At 40.2% G+C, this 18,670-nt stretch overlaps 2 protein-coding genes and 1 pseudogene across 2 annotated transcripts; 1 reads left to right on the forward strand and 2 right to left on the reverse strand.

The window, feature by feature from the left end:
• Positions 1-1,605, reverse strand: LOC129349542 (putative nuclease HARBI1; annotated as a pseudogene).
• Positions 1,606-7,515: 5,910 nt separating this feature from the next.
• Positions 7,516-12,573, forward strand: LOC111572552 (L-rhamnose-binding lectin SML-like). Its single transcript, XM_035950994.2, has 9 exons — positions 7,516-7,616; positions 7,815-7,844; positions 7,939-8,001; positions 8,484-8,619; positions 9,076-9,185; positions 9,275-9,319; positions 9,461-9,599; positions 9,877-9,980; positions 11,248-12,573. Exons 1-9 carry the CDS (start codon positions 7,586-7,588, stop codon positions 11,304-11,306), a joined length of 717 nt encoding a protein of 238 aa, XP_035806887.2. The 5' UTR covers positions 7,516-7,585; the 3' UTR covers positions 11,307-12,573.
• lrrc47 (leucine rich repeat containing 47) lies at positions 9,460-18,594 on the reverse strand. Its single transcript, XM_023276262.3, has 7 exons — positions 17,997-18,594; positions 16,693-17,154; positions 16,494-16,610; positions 16,233-16,348; positions 13,743-13,845; positions 12,901-12,990; positions 9,460-12,447 (listed from the first exon to the last, which is right to left on the reverse strand). The coding sequence occupies exons 1-7, from the start codon at positions 18,564-18,566 to the stop codon at positions 12,226-12,228; spliced, it is 1,680 nt and encodes a 559-aa protein (XP_023132030.2). The 5' UTR covers positions 18,567-18,594; the 3' UTR covers positions 9,460-12,225.
• Positions 18,595-18,670: the final 76 nt, after the last annotated feature.

Consider the following 18,670-nt stretch of genomic DNA (forward strand, 5'->3'; position numbering starts at 1 on the left):
TTCATGTGCAACTGTATAATTTAATGTCCTCTATGTATTCCCAGTTACCAGTAAAACAAATATACAAAATCCACTTGCTGAGAAAAATACAAAAAACAGATAAAGAAATGCAGTACTTGGACCACCAGATTAAGAAGGCAGATCTGGAAATTGAAATACTGGAGCACAAGTTAGAGGTGGGTGCAGGTCACAGGTGAATTATGTTAACTACTGGAACATGAACTAAACTAGCTCTTTTATTTGTAGGAAATAAAGAAGACCAAATGAAATGTGTATCATGTCTTTATTTGGTGTGGTGGTGATGATGGTGACTTAAACTCTAAAGTGATTATGGCATATGGTGTCTCTGACTGCTCTGCTGTCCTGGATAGCTGGCAGGTGGATGAGGTCATCATCTGGGTCTTCAGTTTGTAGGGCAGAGTGTTGCTCTCCTCTAATAGTGGTAATATTATGAAGAACAACACATGCCACAATAATATCACAGGCCTCTCAGGAGTCACCCTGAGGTGATGTAGACACTGGAAACAGGCTTTCAGCAGGTCTATGGTCATCTCCACCCAGGCTCTCGTCTTGCAGTGAGCCTGGTTGAAGTTCTGTTGGGGGTCTGGTTCAGGGTCAGGGTATGAGGTCATCAGCCTGGGTTGGCATGGTAACCCCTGTCACCCAGCAGAAGGCCATCAAACTCTCCTGTAATGTATAGTGGATACATTGGAGTATATTTAAGGAGGGAGACAAGTGAATTATATTGTTAAAATCTTTAGGCTGCTCACCACGTTGCAGTCTGTTGCTCAGGTTAGACTCATGATAAATCCTCCAGTCATGAACAGATCCAGACCACTTGGCCTCCACATTAGAAATGATGTATGCAGCATCACATATGATCTTGACAGTGCAGAGAATGACAGATGTTGAACTATGATGCAGTCTTTAACATTTTGAAACCGTAGTCAATCTACCTCTAACCTACCTGCACATTTATACTGTGAATGGACTTCCTATTCACATAATCAGCTTCATTATATTTGGGAGCTTTGATGGGGATGTGTGTGCCATCAATGCAGCCAATCACACTGGGAAATCCTAAAAGAAATTAAATTTACTAATCACAGTCTGAGGTTGCAGCACAATGTCATTAACTGGATATGATTTAAAATTAATTTAACAGATCTCAACATCATTCACCTGCAATCCTGTGGAACTCCTCCTTGATGGCTCTGACAGGTTCATGTCCAGGGAAAACCACAAAGATGGTAAAAGTCGTTTCAGGGCCAGACACAGTTTTGTGACCGCTCTGCATACAGTTGTCTTACTGAGGTGCTCTGCATCTCCGACGTTGTATAAAAAACTCCCATTTGCAAAGAACCGCAGCGCAACACACAACATCTGCTGGGACGTTAGAGCATGACTGCGGTTGGTGATGTTGTAAATGTAAGGACGGAGTAGGTTGTGGATGTAGGTTATGGATTGTGATGTGAAACGGTACCGTTCAAAAAGATAACTGTCCGGAAATGCGAGAACATCTATGCGCGGTCTGATAACAATCTCCCGACGAATATTTAATTCTCTGTGCAGTAATTCTGCTCCTTCATCTACTGGATCGTTAATAAAAGGACGTCATTTTGACACACGGCAGAACTAGACTTCGCCAAAACTCGCCAGTTGACTGAATGAATGAGGAAATGAAATGGCGTGTGTGACTGAAAGAGGGCGGAGACTGAGAGAAACTCGAGGTTTACTGAGTAAAACCTGGTCCCGACCAGGTTAGAGTCAGAGAGTCTGTTACTACGGTAACTGACCGAGAGTTTAAGTTACCCCTCTTTGTGAAACAGGCTAGAGTTACCCCTCTGTCTCGGGTTTGAGTTACCTCGCTTTGTGAAACGGAAAACTCTGAGTTTCCCTCATTTCAGGGTTAACAAACTCAGAGTTTTCACTAAACCTGCTTCGTGAAACGGGCCCCAGCTGTCTTCAAAAAAGTCAAACCAACCTGTCTGGCAGCAACAACCATGCCACAAAGTTTGATTCATTGATCCAGATCTAAATACATGAAATAACTGTGTCTACATGCACATAGTTTTACTTGTATATCACTCATCACTCTTACAAAAAAAGACAAAACAAAACAAAACATATTTGCTGTCCACTGTGAATCCACATTACCAGTCAAGAGAGTTTGGACACACTTCATTTTTTCTTTATTTTCATGACTATTTACATTGTAGATTCTCACTGAATCCATCAAAACAAGGACTGAACACATATGGAATTATGTTAACAAAAAACTGTGAAATAAGTCAAAACATATTTTGTATTTTAGATTTTTCAAAATAGCCACCCTTTGCTTTGATTACTGCTTTACACACTCTTAGCATTCTCTCAATGAGCTTCATGAGGCAGTCACCTGAAACAGTTTTTACTTCACAGGTGTGCCTTGTCAAGGTTCATTAGTGGACTTTCTTGCCTTCTTAATAGGGTTGGGACCATCAGTTGTATTGTGCAGAAGTTAAGTTGGTGTGCAGTTGACAGACCTATTTGACAACTGTTAGAATCCATATTATGGCAAGAACCAATCAGCTAAGTAATGAGGAACAACAGTCCATCATTACTTTTAAGAACTGAAGGTCAGTCAGTCGGGAAAATTGCAAAAACTTTGAATGTATCCCCAAGTGCAGTCGCAAAAACCATCAAGTGCTACGATGAAACTGACTCACATGAGGACTGCTACAGGAAAGGAAGATCAAGAGTCTCCTCTGCTGCCGAGGATAAGCTCATCCAAGTCACCAGCCTCAGAAATGGCAAGTTAACAGCACCTCAGATTAGAGCCCAGATAAATGCCACACATAGTTCTAGTAGCAGACACATCTCTACATCAACTGTTCAGAGGAGACTGCACCAATCAGGCCTTTATGGTCAAATAGCTGTTAAGAAACCAGTACTAAGGAAAAGCAACAACCAGAAGAGATTTGTTTGGGCCAAGAAACACAAGGAATGGACATTAGACCAGTGAAAATCTGTGCTTTGGTCTGATGAGTCCAAATTTCAGATCTTTGGTTCCACCTGCCATGTCTTTGTGAAACCAGAAAAGGTGAACGGATGGTCTCTACATGCATGGTTCCCACCGTGAAGCATGGAGGAGGAGGTGTGATGGTGTGGGGGTGCTTTGCTGGTGACACCGTTGGGGATTTATTCAAAACTAAAGGCACACTGAACCAGCATGACTACCACAGCATCCTGGACCATAATTTATTTTTCAACAGGACAATGACCCCAAACACACCTCCAGGCTGTGTAACGGCTATTTGACCAAGAAGGAGCGGGATGGAGTGCTGCATCAGATGACCTGGCCTCCACAGTCACCTGACCTAAACCCAGTCCAGATGGTTTGGGATGAGATGGACCGCAGAGTGAAGATAAAAGGGCCAACAAGTGCTCAATATCTCTGGGAACTCCTTCAAGACTGTCAAAACCATTTCAGGTGACTACGTCAGGAAGCTCATCAAGAGAATGCATCAATAGAGTGTGCAAAGCAGAAAAATCATGAAATCAGAAGGTGTGTCCAGACTTTTGACTGGTAGTGTCAGTTCACATAAGTCACAACAGTTTGTTTCCGTGACTTTTGTTCCTTCTTGCAGTGAATTCAACATTTGTCATCACTCACCAAGGCAAGGAACTGGTTTGCTCACTCAGCTAGCATTCAATTCCACTGTCTTCATCATGTGTGATAAAATCTTTCAAAGGAGAAGAAAACCCTCATTAAAATTCAGAAGTCAGCTTGACCAACAAAAACGTGATGTATCTTGTCAAAAAAACTCTTAAAAAAATAAACAGCATTGCACTTCCGTGTTACTTCACCTCAGAAGCACAACATTAAACGCTGCTCAGTGACTATATCAGAGATAAGCGCCATACGTGTGAGACTTGCTTAGCCATTAGGAGATGAAAAATAAATGAGGCAAAGCACACCTTCTACAAACAGAAAAGGGTGTGTGAACAAAGAGTGCATGATGTAGCATTAGTTTTGTTGGGCTGTAAATTAGTTGATGAGTGTGCCTTTAGGAGTAGTTGAGTTGTTGGGTGTGGCTAGAAAGAGACTGGACATGCTGGAACTGGTGCCGAAAAGAACATAAAATACAACTACTAAATGTCACATTGCTTCATGCTTACCATGTTTCGATGAAAGGCATTTTTTTTTCATTTTACTGGAGAAAAACATATACTATCAGAGGCTCAAGCACAGAAACAAAAACACAGCGGACAGATGGTTGAAACAACAGGAATATTTATTTACAGCAATGAATGTATACACAGAATCACACACACGCTGATGATGAAAAAGGGGAACTGATGTGACTAGGGAAGACAGTTGATTGACTACAAACGAGAACTACAAAGGAGAAAGTTCATGAACACGGAAATGTCTAAGGAAGCCGAGACAGGACAAAATAGTACAGCATGAACTAGCCAACAACAGATAGACTTAATCTTTTGTAAGCAAATATACAGCCATGAAAAACAATATTAGACCACCCTTGTTTTCTTCAACTTCTTGTTCATTTCAGTGCCTAGTACCACTAAATGTATATTACCTGAAGAATACAATGAACACGACAAAAAATGCAGCTGGTTACATAATACTTTATGTCCTATTTGATATGCTTAAACTTAACTGTATTCCCAAGGTAAATAAGAGGTCATTTCATGTCATAAGCAGCACTGCACTTGCAAAGGCCTAGATTGGTTTCCTGCTTACATTCAAGCTGTAGCACAACTCAGAAGTTGTCAGCTCTCACATAATGCCTAAAACTAAAGAATTATGTGAAGCCACAAAGGCAGCCATCTTGGCACTGTTGGAAATTGGCATGAGTGAGAGACAGGTAGCGAAAAAACTGAAGATCTCCAAGACAGCCGTTCTTTTCAACAAGAAAAACCAAGCCCAACATGGTACTAACAAACTGCTAGCTAGTTGCAGCAGGAAACATCTTTCTACCTCACGAGACCTGCACTCATCCGTTTCTGTGTCAGGAATCGTCATCAGACCTCCAGGGACCTTAAAAATGAGTGGGCACTGTGGAGAAATGTGACTTGTTTGGCAAGGACAGTTGGAAACCGACTTCCTGAAGCTGATCTGAAGTCACACAGGGCATGGAAGAAGCCCTTCATTAATAAAAGGCAGAGAACAGCCAGGTTACTCTTTGCTGGGGATCACAAGGATAGGACTGCTGATGACATGTACAAGGGTACTCTTGAAAACAGTCTTCTTCCATCAGCTGGAAAACTCTTTCCTGCCTCCAATGACTGGATTTTCCAACAAGACAATGCCCCTTACCACACGGCAAGGTCAGTTAAAGCCTGGATGGGGAACCAGAACACTCCAACCATGCCTTGGTCTGCTCAATCACCAGATGTAAATCCAACTGAAAACCTGTGGAAAATCATCAAACCCAAAATGGAGAACCACAAGCCCAAAAACAAAGCAAATTAGTTTGAATTTGTGCAACAGGAATGGGCTGCTGTGACAGCAGAACAATGTCAGAAGCTGGTGGAGAGCATGCCAAGACACATGACTGCAGTCATCAGAAACAATGGTTATGTAATCAAGTACTAATTCCTGTGTGTATCATGTGACTAAAACAGACAGAAAAGAAAACATGGAAAGCCTAAAAGCTGTTTTTGGCAGTAAAATGCCATAGCTATTGATGTAAGAAATTAAGTGATTTTGGTTATCAAGAAAACCATGGAAAATGGCTAAACATCAGCTCTTAAATTAAACTCTTATGAACTATTTTTGTTATCATTGTATTTATCCAAACAAGTGTACCTTAGTACATTAGTTGTAACAGGCAATAAAATGAACAAGAAATTGAAGAAAACAAGGGTGGTCTAATTATTTTTTCCATGACTGTATATTTACTGGAGAAACTAACCAGGACTTGGTGCCACCAAGCTGGGAAATTTGCTATTATGCTACATTCAACAGTCCAGCGTTGTGCAGTGGTCCGAGTGTGGATTTTATGAAGAGGGAGATGACTGAAGGTGGACCACTCCCCACCACAGATGTCCTCATTCAGGTAAGAGTTCAGATTCTTTCCTTTGACTTCAATAAACATCTGCAGCATCACACAGCAGCACAAAAGACAAGTGTTTCTTTAAACTGAGAGAGATGTGCACATTAATGCACAGCAGTGGTACCTTCTTTTAGACAGGAACTAAAAGTAAATTATGCTCTGTGCTCTACACATCCTACAGGTCAACTGTTCTACACAGATTTCAAGTTTATTCTGTGGGATTATTTGTACTAAAGCTTCTATGGATGAATCCTGAGCTCTATAAAAGCTACCATTACACACAAAATGACATTTCAGTGTTTCCACTGTGCTTTGGCTTTGGAGTTGCCCAGGTGGACTTTTTAGCAGCTCAAACAAACTTGGGTCTCCCCCGGTGTCTATCTGAAGATTACGATCATGGTGAATCCTAATGTCTGGTAATACTCTGTCTTCCAGGAAGTCTAGCCACAAAAAAATTAACAATAGGTTCCAGGAAGTCATCAGAAAAAATAACTATGCAATAACTCATACAGAGCACGTCAGAGTGCAATAATTGCAACTGGAGCACCTGTTCAGTATCGAAGATGCTTCATCGGAGCCACTGATCAATTCCAAACAACAGTGCTGTGAGGAGGGTACATACATACACTACTGTTCTAAAGTTTGGGGTCACCCAGACAATTTCATGTTTTCCATGAAAACTCACACTTTTATTCATGTGCTAACATAATTGCACAAGGGTTTTTGAATCATCAATTAGCCTTTCAACACCATTTGCTAACACAATGTTCCATTAGAACGCAGGAGAAATGGTTGCTGGAAATGGGCCTCTGTATCCCTATATAGATATTCCGTTAAGAATCAGCCGTTTCCAGAATTCCAGAATTCTAGAATAGTCATTTACCACATTAACAATGTCAAGACTGTATTTCTGATTCATTTAATGTTATCTTCATTGAAAAACTGCTTTTCTTTCAAAAATAGGGACATTTCTCAGTGACGCCAAACTTTGGAACGGTAGTGTGTGTTAGGAAATAAAACCGACACACGGCCCAAAAAAACATGACTAGCCTTTGAAGGCACAACCCTGTATTCTCTACAGCCTAAGACAATAAGGAACTCTCCTTCAAGGAAATAAATATGAGAAATAAAATAGACAGAGCAGGTGATTTCCAAGAAACATGAATGAGTACATTTGTTCGGCCAGAACAAGGATGTGACTGCAACATAATCCTGTAATCTTTTGTTATGCTGTGTGTCATTTCAGTGTAACACTCAGAGATGTTCCTTTTCTTACCTTAGGTGGTTTTTGTAATGTGAATTGCCATGTTGAGAAATCTTTTACCTTGTCATCTTTCAGCATTGTTGCACCTTGATAATCAAGCAATTTAGTTGTTTGGTCACATTTTTTACAGCTGAATGGGAGCCAGTTGTATAAGGTAAAACAATTGTTCGTTCTCCACCCATCAGTATAAATAGCAGTGTATCTGTCTCAGCCACTATCTGTTCCACTGTTCACTGTTCAGACTGGACCTACAGAAACCATGCTCAGCTTCAGACTCAGCACCACACTGCGTGAGTACACTGACTGACAGCTAGAAAAACAATGATGAGGGTTTATAGACAATTTGGAAGTTTTGGAGTTAGATTTCATAAGTGCTCAAATTCAAGTTATTTTCCTAAAAGCAAGACCATACACCTTTTATACCCGTTTTCTTTTTTTTTCTTTTTTTGATTCATTCAGTTAATTTTACTGTGATTTTTATTTTCCAGTGCTTGCAGCTTTTTTGCTCGGGACATCAGGTAATATCTGGGATATAATGAGAATGCTGCCATTTATTTTCTACATGCAGTAAAAACAGGCTTCAACTTACACTTAAATTTGCTTTTTTTTTAGTTGTTTCCACAGAGAAAGTTGTGACCTGTGATGGCCGTGACAATGTCCAACGCCTTGGCTGTGGTAGGACTTAAATATCTACTTCTGGTTTCACAGCAATAATATATTTAGGTTTGAAGGCTTTAATAAATTCACTCAACCTGTCAAGGCATCAAAACATTTTGGATCTCAAATATTAACAATTTAGTCTTATCTTTTAAACACTAGTGGATGTTGTGATGAATTGAATGATAATTCTGAATTTAAAATATTGTTTAAGGTTTTTAGATTTTAACTGTATGGGCTGTGAGGCTACAGGAATGGCAGTAGTAAGCACTGTCAAAGCTTTTATTTTTCACATCTAAGTTTATAAAACATACAAAACACAATGAAAAGCTGATATTCAGAATGTTTTTTTTATGCTTAAAAGCAAAAAAGGCCCACAGTTTCACCTGAGCATGCTAAATTTGTAGGCTCAAGGATGACAATATTGACTATTACTCCAAAACAAAAATAAATGCAAAGTGTCACTTTCCTCTCATTCTCTTTCTCTGGGTGTGTTACAGATCATGGAGTGATCCGTGTGCAAGGAGCCCTGTATGGACGTACAGATCGTGAAACCTGCAGTGAGGGAAGGCCTGCAAGACAGGTTGCCAACACACGGTGCTCTCAAAGGGGCGCTGTGGATGTCCTCAAGAGGAGGTACACTTTCTATTTACAGTAATAAAAGTAAAACATATTGCTGGAATTGAGTCTTCTAGTTTTACTGTCAATGAAAAAGGCATCACCTTCAAAATAGCACTCTCATGAGCTACTCAGAAAAATAACCTGCACCACTACCTAACTCAGCAGCAATGCAGCAAAAAAGATAAGTAGGAAACAACAAAACTCTTTACACAACTAAATGAAGTTGATTATCATCAGCTCAATTAATCTGTCCTCTCACCATTCTCTATGTTACCGCATTCCCTACACACCAAATTTAGTATTGTTTTACAAAATGGCTGCAGTTTAATCTTTTGTCAGACATTGTACAACTCAAGTTCATATTTAGGTAGCTTTTCAGAATTTATCAGTAGCAAAATGAAGGCCTAACAGCTCTAGCCATGCTAATTGTTTTTGCTTGCATAGTAAAGGCTCTTACTGTCATTCCTCCAGATGTGATGGCAAGAAGGTGTGTGAGTTCAACAGTGATGTTGTTCGTACGTCTGATCCCTGCCGAGGCACCTACAAATATCTGGAGACCAACTACACCTGCTTCCCAGCAAGTCAGTCACATGTCTGCACAAAACCAATAGTTAGAAAAATCTACAAGTAAGCCTGACTGTGTCTAATGTGATTTGTGCCTTTTTGACAGTTCGTGTCATTGCATGTGAGGGCTCTGTGGCACATTTGTTTTGTGGTAAGATTAAATATTTGCCTTTTTTTGTATATGATAGATCAACCTGACAAACTTAAGTGTAATGACATTTTCAGTCTGGCTTCTACAGATCATAACTACTTTTGATTCTTCTCTACAATGCCACTTTCCTCCTCTGGTCAGCTAAGGGGCAGGTTATATTTGTCTATGGGGCTGACTATGGACGCAGTGACCAGTCCACCTGCTCCTACAGACGGCCCGCCTCTCAGGTTCAAAATGTGTCCTGTTCAAGCTTCACTAGCAACACTGTAGTTGCTGAGCGGTAAGTGAGGGGTGCTTTCCAGTTGAGACTAGTAGATAAGTGGAGTGTAATTTTTGCAAGGTTCCCTCAGTCAAGTAGGAAGAAATTCAAACAAAGAAATAGATCACAAAGGTTGCATTATTTTTACATACTGAAAGCACATCTAAGGCCAAATTCAAATCACACATTATGTATAGGTTTTAAAAAGTACTAAATACAGTTCATTTTAAATAAAATATTTATGAAGCTCCAAAGCACATTGAAGCCATTATTGACTCGTGTCGTTTTGCATCCGCAGCTGTAATGGGAAAAACAACTGTACCATCAGCGCTACAAACTCAGTGTTAAGAGACTCCTGTGTTGGCACATACAAGTACCTGGAGGTGGCATACATTTGTGAATGTAAGTATCCTAAAGGCCTGTTTGGAAATTCACTCTGACAGAGCTAATCTGTAATCCAGGTACGCAATGATTTGTGTGAGGTGTAGAGAAATGGCAGATGATAGACAAAATACACTGCCCGTCCAAAAAAAAAGCTGCACACTCTAATATTTCATTGGACTGCATTTAGCTTTGAGAATGACACACATTCGCTGTGGCATCGTTTTGATAAGCCTCTGCAATGTCACAGCATTTACTTCTGTCCACACTTGCGTTCATTTTCTACCAAGATCTTATATTGATGATGGGAGAGTTGGACTGTTGAGCAAAGTTCTCCAGCACATCCCTAAGATTCTCAATGGGACTGAGGTCTGGACTCTGTGGAGGCCAATCCATGAGTTAAAATGATGTCTCATTCGCCCTGATCCACTTCATAATGTGAGCCCCATGAATCCTGGCATCATCATCTTGGAACATGTCCATGCCATCAGGGAAGAAAAACTCCATTGATAGAAAGATCTGGTCATTCAGTACATTCAGGTAGTCAGCTGACCTCATTCTTTGGGAACATAATGTTGCTGAACCTGACCAACCCCAGATCATAACCCTAACCCCCACAGGCTTGTAGGCACTAGACATGATGAGTGCATCACTTCATCTGCCTTTCTTCTTACCCCGATGACTCCATCACTTTGGCAACAGGGTAAATCTGGACTCATCAGACCACACGACCTTCTTCCATTGCTCCAGAATCAAATCTTTATGCTACCTAGCAAACTGAAGCCTTTTTTTGTCATTCGCCTCACTGATCAGTGATTTTCTTAGAGCTACACAGCTGTTAAGTCCCAATCCCTTGAGTTCCCATTGCATTGTGCATGAGGAAATGGTCTTACTTTCACTATTAAACATAGCCATGAGTTCTACTGTTGATTTCCTACGATTATCTAAGAGTTTGTTCCGACCACATTTGTTCCTCAAAGACGATGGTTCACCACTATCCTTCCATTTTTAATGTGTTGGACGGTTCTTAACCCGATATTAGTAGTTTCAAAAATCTCCTCAGTTATTTTCTTGGCTTGATGCAGGCCAATAATTTCACTCTTCTGAAACAGATTAACATCCTTTTCATGACTATATATCTTCCAACATGGTTTGTTAAGAAACAAGAAGGTCCTCACTGCATCAGCTTGGATGCTTTTTCTGGACAAGCAGTGTATATCTACATAATGTTTGTACACCTCTGCTACAAAATAGTTTTTGCCTGAATTGAATATTTTCTGTTTTGCAGATCCTCTGGTCTCTTCAGAGGAATCTTCAATGGAGTCTTCGCAAACACATGCAGAATGAATCATGTAACATACATGTACTGAATGACATTTAATGTAACAAATGTGCCACTTTATAATTAGTTCATTGGCTAGAAAAGTGTAAATGTCACTTACACAGAATCTTGTTCCAGGTCCATAAGAATACTAATATCCTAATATTGAACATTTAGACTCATACAAGTTAAGACATTTTCCTTCTATAGTATATAAAGAACTTCCATTTGCCCGAAACTGCTCAGAACTAAGCAAGACATAAATAGTGCTCAAATGTTTAGAAAGAATACAAAAATTACCAAATGCAGCATATTTACCAGTTATTCAACAGTTTTTGGTGCAGCTGTGGTTTAAACCTCTGCTCCCAGGGGTTAGCCTTCTACCTATAAAAATCCTCTTCTGCACACCAAGTTACGCAGCGTCCTTTCAGATCGTTTAAGCTGCTAGTTACAATGGCTGAACAAAGAAACCCCTAAACATGCAGATCTTTAACACTGTGCTACATGAATTATAATGAATGAAATCAGCAGTAAAGTTTATCAAACATTGCAATTTTTGCTGTGAGTTGATGACTATCCGAAGAAATTTGCCAGTTCTACAATCAGTGACCAGTCTAAGTTAAAGTCAATGACAGTTCAATTTAATGTACCAACTGATCAGTTGTCTTCAGTTTACAAATGATACAAAATAAGGACATTTGGACAGTATATGATGTGCAGCGTGCTCCCAGGAAATAATTATTAAATATTATCCTACATGTCAAATCAAAAAGCTGTAAATAAATCTGAAATGATAACACGTCTAACCAGACAATACATGTTACCAATGGGAGGAACAGGATGTTGGTTAAAACACAAAAACGTCCCTGAAACTGTCCAAAGCAACAGGTTGGATAGGACTTGATGAAGTATGCTAATGGCTGTAAACATCAGAGCTAATCCAAACTACCAAATTACTGACAAGTTGCTGATGTCTTTGGAGAGGTCGGTCTTCGACGGGTAGACGACCTTCAGGTTCCCATCTTGGTCAACTGTTCGGACCTGCTGGATGATCAGCTGGCTGGAGGCCTCACTGCTCCCGACAGGCTGAGGTGGACCATCGCCTTCGTCGTCCGAGCCCACCTCCTCCTGATGCTCTGCAGTGAACTTGTTCAACTCTGCCATTTTCTGAGGAAACAAGAACTGTCTGCTAAATCCCTGCATGTAATACTGTGTAATACAATGAGACTGGAACATAGACGCTGTGGCACCAAATTTATCATAGAAATAAATATAGTTAGTACTCAGCATCAATGATTGTCTCTGTCTGTCTGTCTCTGATGCATTCAAAGATCTCAAGCAGTAAGAGGTATATCTTGAACACTGAGGGTCTAATAAAGGCAGGGATGTTTTTAGACATGGGCATCTTTGTATTTTCACCCTCAAAAACATCTGAGCTGGGAAACCATTTTAAGGCATCACTATCTCCAGCAGCCATGAAAGTGGGTGGGGACACAGACTGAATTGTTTTCAGCAGATTCAAATGATTGAACATTGACACAACCTGCCTGAGGAGGAAAGGCTTGCAGAATCACTGAAGTCTATTCAATTATTTCTTAAAAGAGAAAAAGGGAAACTTACTACAATCAGAGCATCCATAACATCTTTACAGGTCTGCAGGCTGGTGGCACTCGTCACCTCCAAGAACAGCTCTTTGGTTGTCTTCTTAATCTGGACAGTAAAAAACAGGTAACTATTTCTACTATATCCTCAGAATCAGAATCAACTTTATTGGCCAAGTTTGTACGGTGAATCTTATCTCTCATTGTACAGTAATCAGGAAAAGACAACAATAAGAAAAGCACTCAGAGAGCGCAGTTCTCTGCCAAGGCTGTTCATTCCTGCATATGGCATTGTCAGAAATGCAGCATTTTATTTCTTTTTTAGGAATGCAGCATTTATTTATTATTGATGATCAGAAATCACAGCACTATAGAATGTGGCCATTTAACATAGAAGTACCCACAAACAAAACTGACATTGCACTGAGCACAGGCGTGTGTTTTGCATGTGTTTGTTATGTACAGATACAGAATCAAGTGACCTAAATATGTAACAGGCGACAGGAATTGATGGGACTTGGAAACATCCCCACAATTTAATCAATTGTTCATTGTATCATTTCGGATGGATAAACAGATGGACAAACGTACACCGATTGTCACATAACTCCACCGAGTTCCTTGGCGGAGTAACAACTAAGTACTAAATATCATTTATCATGAAAAGACACAAAAAGATAGTAAGTCACAATAGCATAAAATAAGCTAATATGTACGCCAAATGTTCTGTTGTTATTACTATACAGCAGTTCCAATGTAGTCTGTCCAAAACAGTATGGCTCCATTTAATATGAAATTCTCACTTATGTAAGTAAGTCAGTACTCAATTATGACAACCAGGAAGAAAATGCATTTCCACACCTTGGTCTTCTCACTGTTGGTGATTGGTGGGAATGAGATCACATGTCCTTCAGCATCCACAAGGCAGGGATAGAGGGATTTGCCTTGCAAAAGCTGCAGGTATCTGTAGAAAAAAAAAAGGTTTAATGACAACATGTAACAGCATGTCTTTACCAAAAGCGCTCTTTAAGAGTAAATATGAAGATTCAACTCTGACTGAACTGTCAACTGTCACACAATATGGGATGAATATCATTTCATGTTCTGAACCTGAACATTTTTGTATTAACGAGTGCTGTCAAACGATTACAATTTTTAATCAGATTAATCACAGGTTTGCTGTGGGTTAATCACGATGAAAAAAAACTTTCATTTCATTTTCAATCTATATTAATCACATTTCATTTTGCATGAGCAAACAGACTCCAGAAAGAGGGGAATATATATATATATATATATATATATATATATATATATATATATATATATATATATACACACACACACACACACACACACACACACACACACACACACACACACAGTTGTGCTCATAAGTTTACATACCCTAGCAGAATTTATGATTTCTTGGCCATTTTTCAGAGAATATTAATGATAGCACAAAAACCTTTCTTTCACTCATGGTTAGTGTTGTGCTATAGTTTTTTATTGTCAAACAACTGTGTTTATTCTTTTTAAATTATAATGACAATAGAAAGTACCCAAATGGCCCTGATCAAAAGTTTACATACCCTGGATGTTTGGCCTGATATAAGGCACACAAGTTGACATAAACGGGTTTGAATGGCTACTACAGGTAACCATCCTCACCTGTGATCTATTTGCTTGTAATCAGTGTGTGTGTATAAAAGGTCAGTGAGTTTCTGGGCTCTTGACAGGCCCTTCATCTTTCATCCAGTGCTGCACTGACGTTTCTGGCTTCTAAATCATGGGGAAAGCAAAAGAATTGTCAAAGGATCTGCAGGAAAAGGTAATTGAACTGTATAAAACAGGAAAGGGATATAAAAAGATATCCAAGGATCTGAAACTGCCTATCAGCAGTGTTCAAACATTAATTAAGAAGTGGAAACTGAGGGGTTCTGTTGAAACCAAACCACGGTCAGGTAGACCAACAAAAATTTCAGCCACAGCTGCCAGAAAAATTGCTCAGGATGCAAAGAAAAACCCACAAATAACTTCAGCTGAAATACAGGAGTCTCTGAAAAAAACTGGTGTGGCTGTTTCAAGATGCACAATAAGGAGGCACTTGAACAAAAATGGGCTACATGGTCGAGTCGCCAGAAGAAAGCCGTTACTACGCAAATGCCACAAAGCATCCCACTTACAATATGCCAAACAGCACAGAGACAAGCCTCAAAACTTCTGGAACAAAGTCATTTGAGTGATGAGAAACTTTTTGGCCACAACCATAAACACTACATTTGGAGAGGAGTAAACAAGGCCTATAATGAGAAGTACACAATCCCTACTGTGAAACACGGAGGTGGATCGCTGATGTTTTGGGGATGTGTGAGCTACAGAGGCACAGGAAACTTGGTAAAAACTGATGGCAAGATGAATGCGGCACGTTATCAGAAAATACTGGAGGAAAACTTGCACTCATCAGCCCGGAAGCTGCGCATGGGACATACTTGGACGTTCCAACATGACAACGATCCAAAGCACAAGGCCAAGTCTACCCGTCAGTGGCTACAACAGAATAAAGTAAAGGTTCTGGAGTGACCATCTCAGTCTCCTGACCTCAATATCATTGAGCAGCTCTGGGGAGATCTCAAACGTGCAGTTCATGCAAGGCAGCCCAAGAATTTACAGGAGCTGGAGGCTTTTTGCCAAGAAGAATGGGCAGCTTTACCATCTGACAAAATAACGACCCTCATCTACAACTACCACAAAAGACTTCAAGCTGTCATTGATGTTAAAGGGGGGAATACACGGTATTAAGAACTGGGGTATGTAAACTTTTGATCAGGGTCATTTGAGTAGTTTCTGTTGTCAATATGATTTAAAAAGAGTAAATACAGTTGTTTGATAATAAATGGCTTCACCCAACCACTTACCATGCGTGAAAGAAAAGTTTTTGTGTTATCATTCATATTCTCTGAAAAATGACCAAGAAATCATAAATTCTGCCAGGGTATGTAAACTTATGAGCACAGCTGTGTATATATATATATATATATATATATATATATATATATATATATATATATATATATATATATCATGATGATGGATTAATTCGCATTAACACGTAAATTTTGACAGCCCAAGTTTTAACTTGTGTTTAAGTTTAATGCAGTTGTAACACCTATTCTGTATTGGATGAGCTTGAAATAATCAGATTAAAGTTGTGGTCTGCCAGACACTGTTTTTTTTTTTTGTAGAATAACTGACCCTCCACCCTGCCGTTAACTAATAAGGATCTTTCCAAACTTTCCTCCCTGCAAAAACAAAGCTTCTTCTGTATGGAAAAGACTATGTGGTGCTGACTTGTGAAGCCCAGTGACATTCTGCCTCTTCTTCTGCTTCCTCAGCTCCTCGGCCTCCAGATGAAGGTGTCTTATCAGCTCAATCGCTGTCATCTCCTTGCGACCTAACGGCACAATCTAACAGATGACATGCTCTTGTTTAAAATTCGGACTCTGATTACTTTGTCCCCATGATTGCTGCAAAAGAGATATTTTCATTGTCTGACTGTAATAAGCATTTGGTTAAATTCTGAAAATAATTGTTTGTTCCGCAACAGCATACCTTCAGCTGGGTGGGTGGTTTGACATCATACATGAGGGGACCTTTGAGAAGCTGCACATCATGAGTTGCGATGGTGGCAATGGTTCTTTTACCACACAAGTCCTCATGAAGTTTTGTCTAGAAAAACAGATTCATTTCAGTGACCACATTGCACATTTGTCACACACCGTTACCGTCGCTGTGAAGGTGTTGATCTTACCTGAGCCATCAGGAAGCGTTTGAGGGCATTCCCAGGCTTTAAGTTCATTCCACTCACTATGCAGCACACCAGGTATGGTCGAACATCCTTCACCTCTGAGCTCACTGTGACCGTCAGTGCTGTGGGAGCATCTGAAATGTGGAGAATCCTCACTACCATCTTGTTCACTTCTTCTACCTCATCCGGTTCCTCTGCCACCTTGTCTTTCTTCTTTCTCTGCTGCTGCCTTTTCTTCTTGTCTGCGTTGCGTCCTCCGTCAGCACCACCTCCATCCTCTCCTTGTCTCACTCTTCCTTTTCCTCTGAGGTAGTCCAGGATGGACTTGGTCTGGCAGCCGTTGACCATCTTCTCCAGGCGCTTGTCGTTAAGCTTGTTGCCTTTGAAATTGATCTCCTTTAGCTTAGGGCAGTCGCTCAGGTTGGAGGGGATCTCACTCAGCTTATTGTTGGAGAGATCCAGCACCTGGCAAGAGGAAAACAAAAGCAGGAGTTGAGTCTGACACCGTGGAATTTAAAGAAATAATGAAATGACAGTATTCGACTTGGCACAAAAAGAATATATTTTAAACAGACACATCATGAAAAACACACAAAACAACCACACAACACCACACATAAAAATAAAAACTAAACGTTCCCATTGGAGATCTGGGAAATCCTTGGATTTGTTTGGTTTAGTGCACCTTTTTAAGGTCTTAACTTATTTCAAAATTTTGTTGGGTTAGTTAGTTTATGTTATTTTACCTCTACTTTATACCCTAATCTAATATTCTGTGTTCTCTTATTGTTTATTGAACATCCATGCTGCTGTAACAACTGAATTTCCCTCCCAAGATTAATAAAGTCAGTCTAATACTAACACAACCATAAAGTCTTAGTTTTATTATTTAGATTAGTTAGGTCACACTCCATATTTAATAATACTTCAGGGTTTATCTTTAGTATATATTATAGTTGGGTAAAGTTGTATTTTAACATTTCTTTTAGGGTTTCAATACTTGTATTTGAATTACTCTGGTAAAAATGTGACTTTACAGATATTCTCGGTCTGTGTAGGTTTGCCCCGAACTAGATTCAAAATTCTGATAATCTAACACTGCATTACATCCTAGGAAATATTACATTTGATTAGTCATAATTTAGGCAATGCAGCAAAAATACTGACAGCTCATCTTAAATTCGGCCTGTGTTGGAGACCCAAGAAGAACTCATCTTCAACGTCAGGTAGCTACATGTACACAATAACCTCGTGTGGTTCTTGTGTTTGGGTTGGCAGAGAACATGTGTGAATGAGGCTGGACTCGCCTTCAGAGCAGGCAGCTGGTGAATGTCTCCACTCAGCTCCTCGATGCAGTTGTCGGAAGCCACCAGAGAACTGAGCAGGTCCAGGCGCTCCGAGTACAGGTCAGCAGGGAACCGGCGGATGTGGTTCTTGGAGATGTTGATGGTGGAGAGCTTGGTGCACTGACTCAGTCCCTCCGGCAGGACCTCCAGGTTGTTACAGCTCACATTCAGAGTGTTGAGCTCCCTTAACTGAGTGACTCCCTCCGGTAAAACCGTGATGTTGTTTACTGAAACGTCCAGGACCTTGAGGGACTTCAGACTGCCGATGGTATCCGGGACGGAGACGAGCTTGTTCCTGCACAGGATGAGGCTCTGCAGGTTGGTCAGATGCCGGATGTCCTCGTGGATCTCAGTTAAACTGGGGCACTGGCTAACTTCTAGATAATTGAGCAGAGTTAAGGAGTAGATATTAGAGGGCAGCCCCCGGCAGGAGGAGACTTTCTTATCAACAGCAGGGCCCTGGAGAACCAGCTCACGCCTCTTCTCCGTCGCTGCTTTCTCTATTTCTGGCCATTCCTCCATGACATCCATGCTGCTGGATGGTCGGCAGATGTTGTAAAGCTCGTGATGGCAATAAATTACACAACTTCCTCTCGATTTTTCAAAGTAAGTGAATATTCTTCTGCAATTTCTGT

This window comes from Amphiprion ocellaris, chromosome 8 (assembly GCF_022539595.1).
Source record: "Amphiprion ocellaris isolate individual 3 ecotype Okinawa chromosome 8, ASM2253959v1, whole genome shotgun sequence".
Lineage (NCBI taxonomy): Eukaryota > Metazoa > Chordata > Actinopteri > Pomacentridae > Amphiprion > Amphiprion ocellaris.

Coding starts and splice junctions, on each gene's coding strand:
- lrrc47 (XM_023276262.3), bottom strand. CDS start 18,566: ATGGATGTCATGGAGGAATGGCCAGAAATAGAGAAAGCAGCGACGGAG. Junction 13,846..16,232: donor AATGTCACTGGGCTTCACAA/GTCAGCACCACA, acceptor TTTTTTCTACAG/ATACCTGCAGCTTTTGCAAG. Junction 12,991..13,742: donor CCAACAGTGAGAAGACCAAG/GTGTGGAAATGC, acceptor TTTACTGTCCAG/ATTAAGAAGACAACCAAAGA.
- LOC111572552 (XM_035950994.2), top strand. CDS start 7,586: ATGCTCAGCTTCAGACTCAGCACCACACTGC. Junction 8,620..9,075: donor GTGGATGTCCTCAAGAGGAG/GTACACTTTCTA, acceptor TCATTCCTCCAG/ATGTGATGGCAAGAAGGTGT. Junction 9,981..11,247: donor GGTGGCATACATTTGTGAAT/GTAAGTATCCTA, acceptor TCTGTTTTGCAG/ATCCTCTGGTCTCTTCAGAG.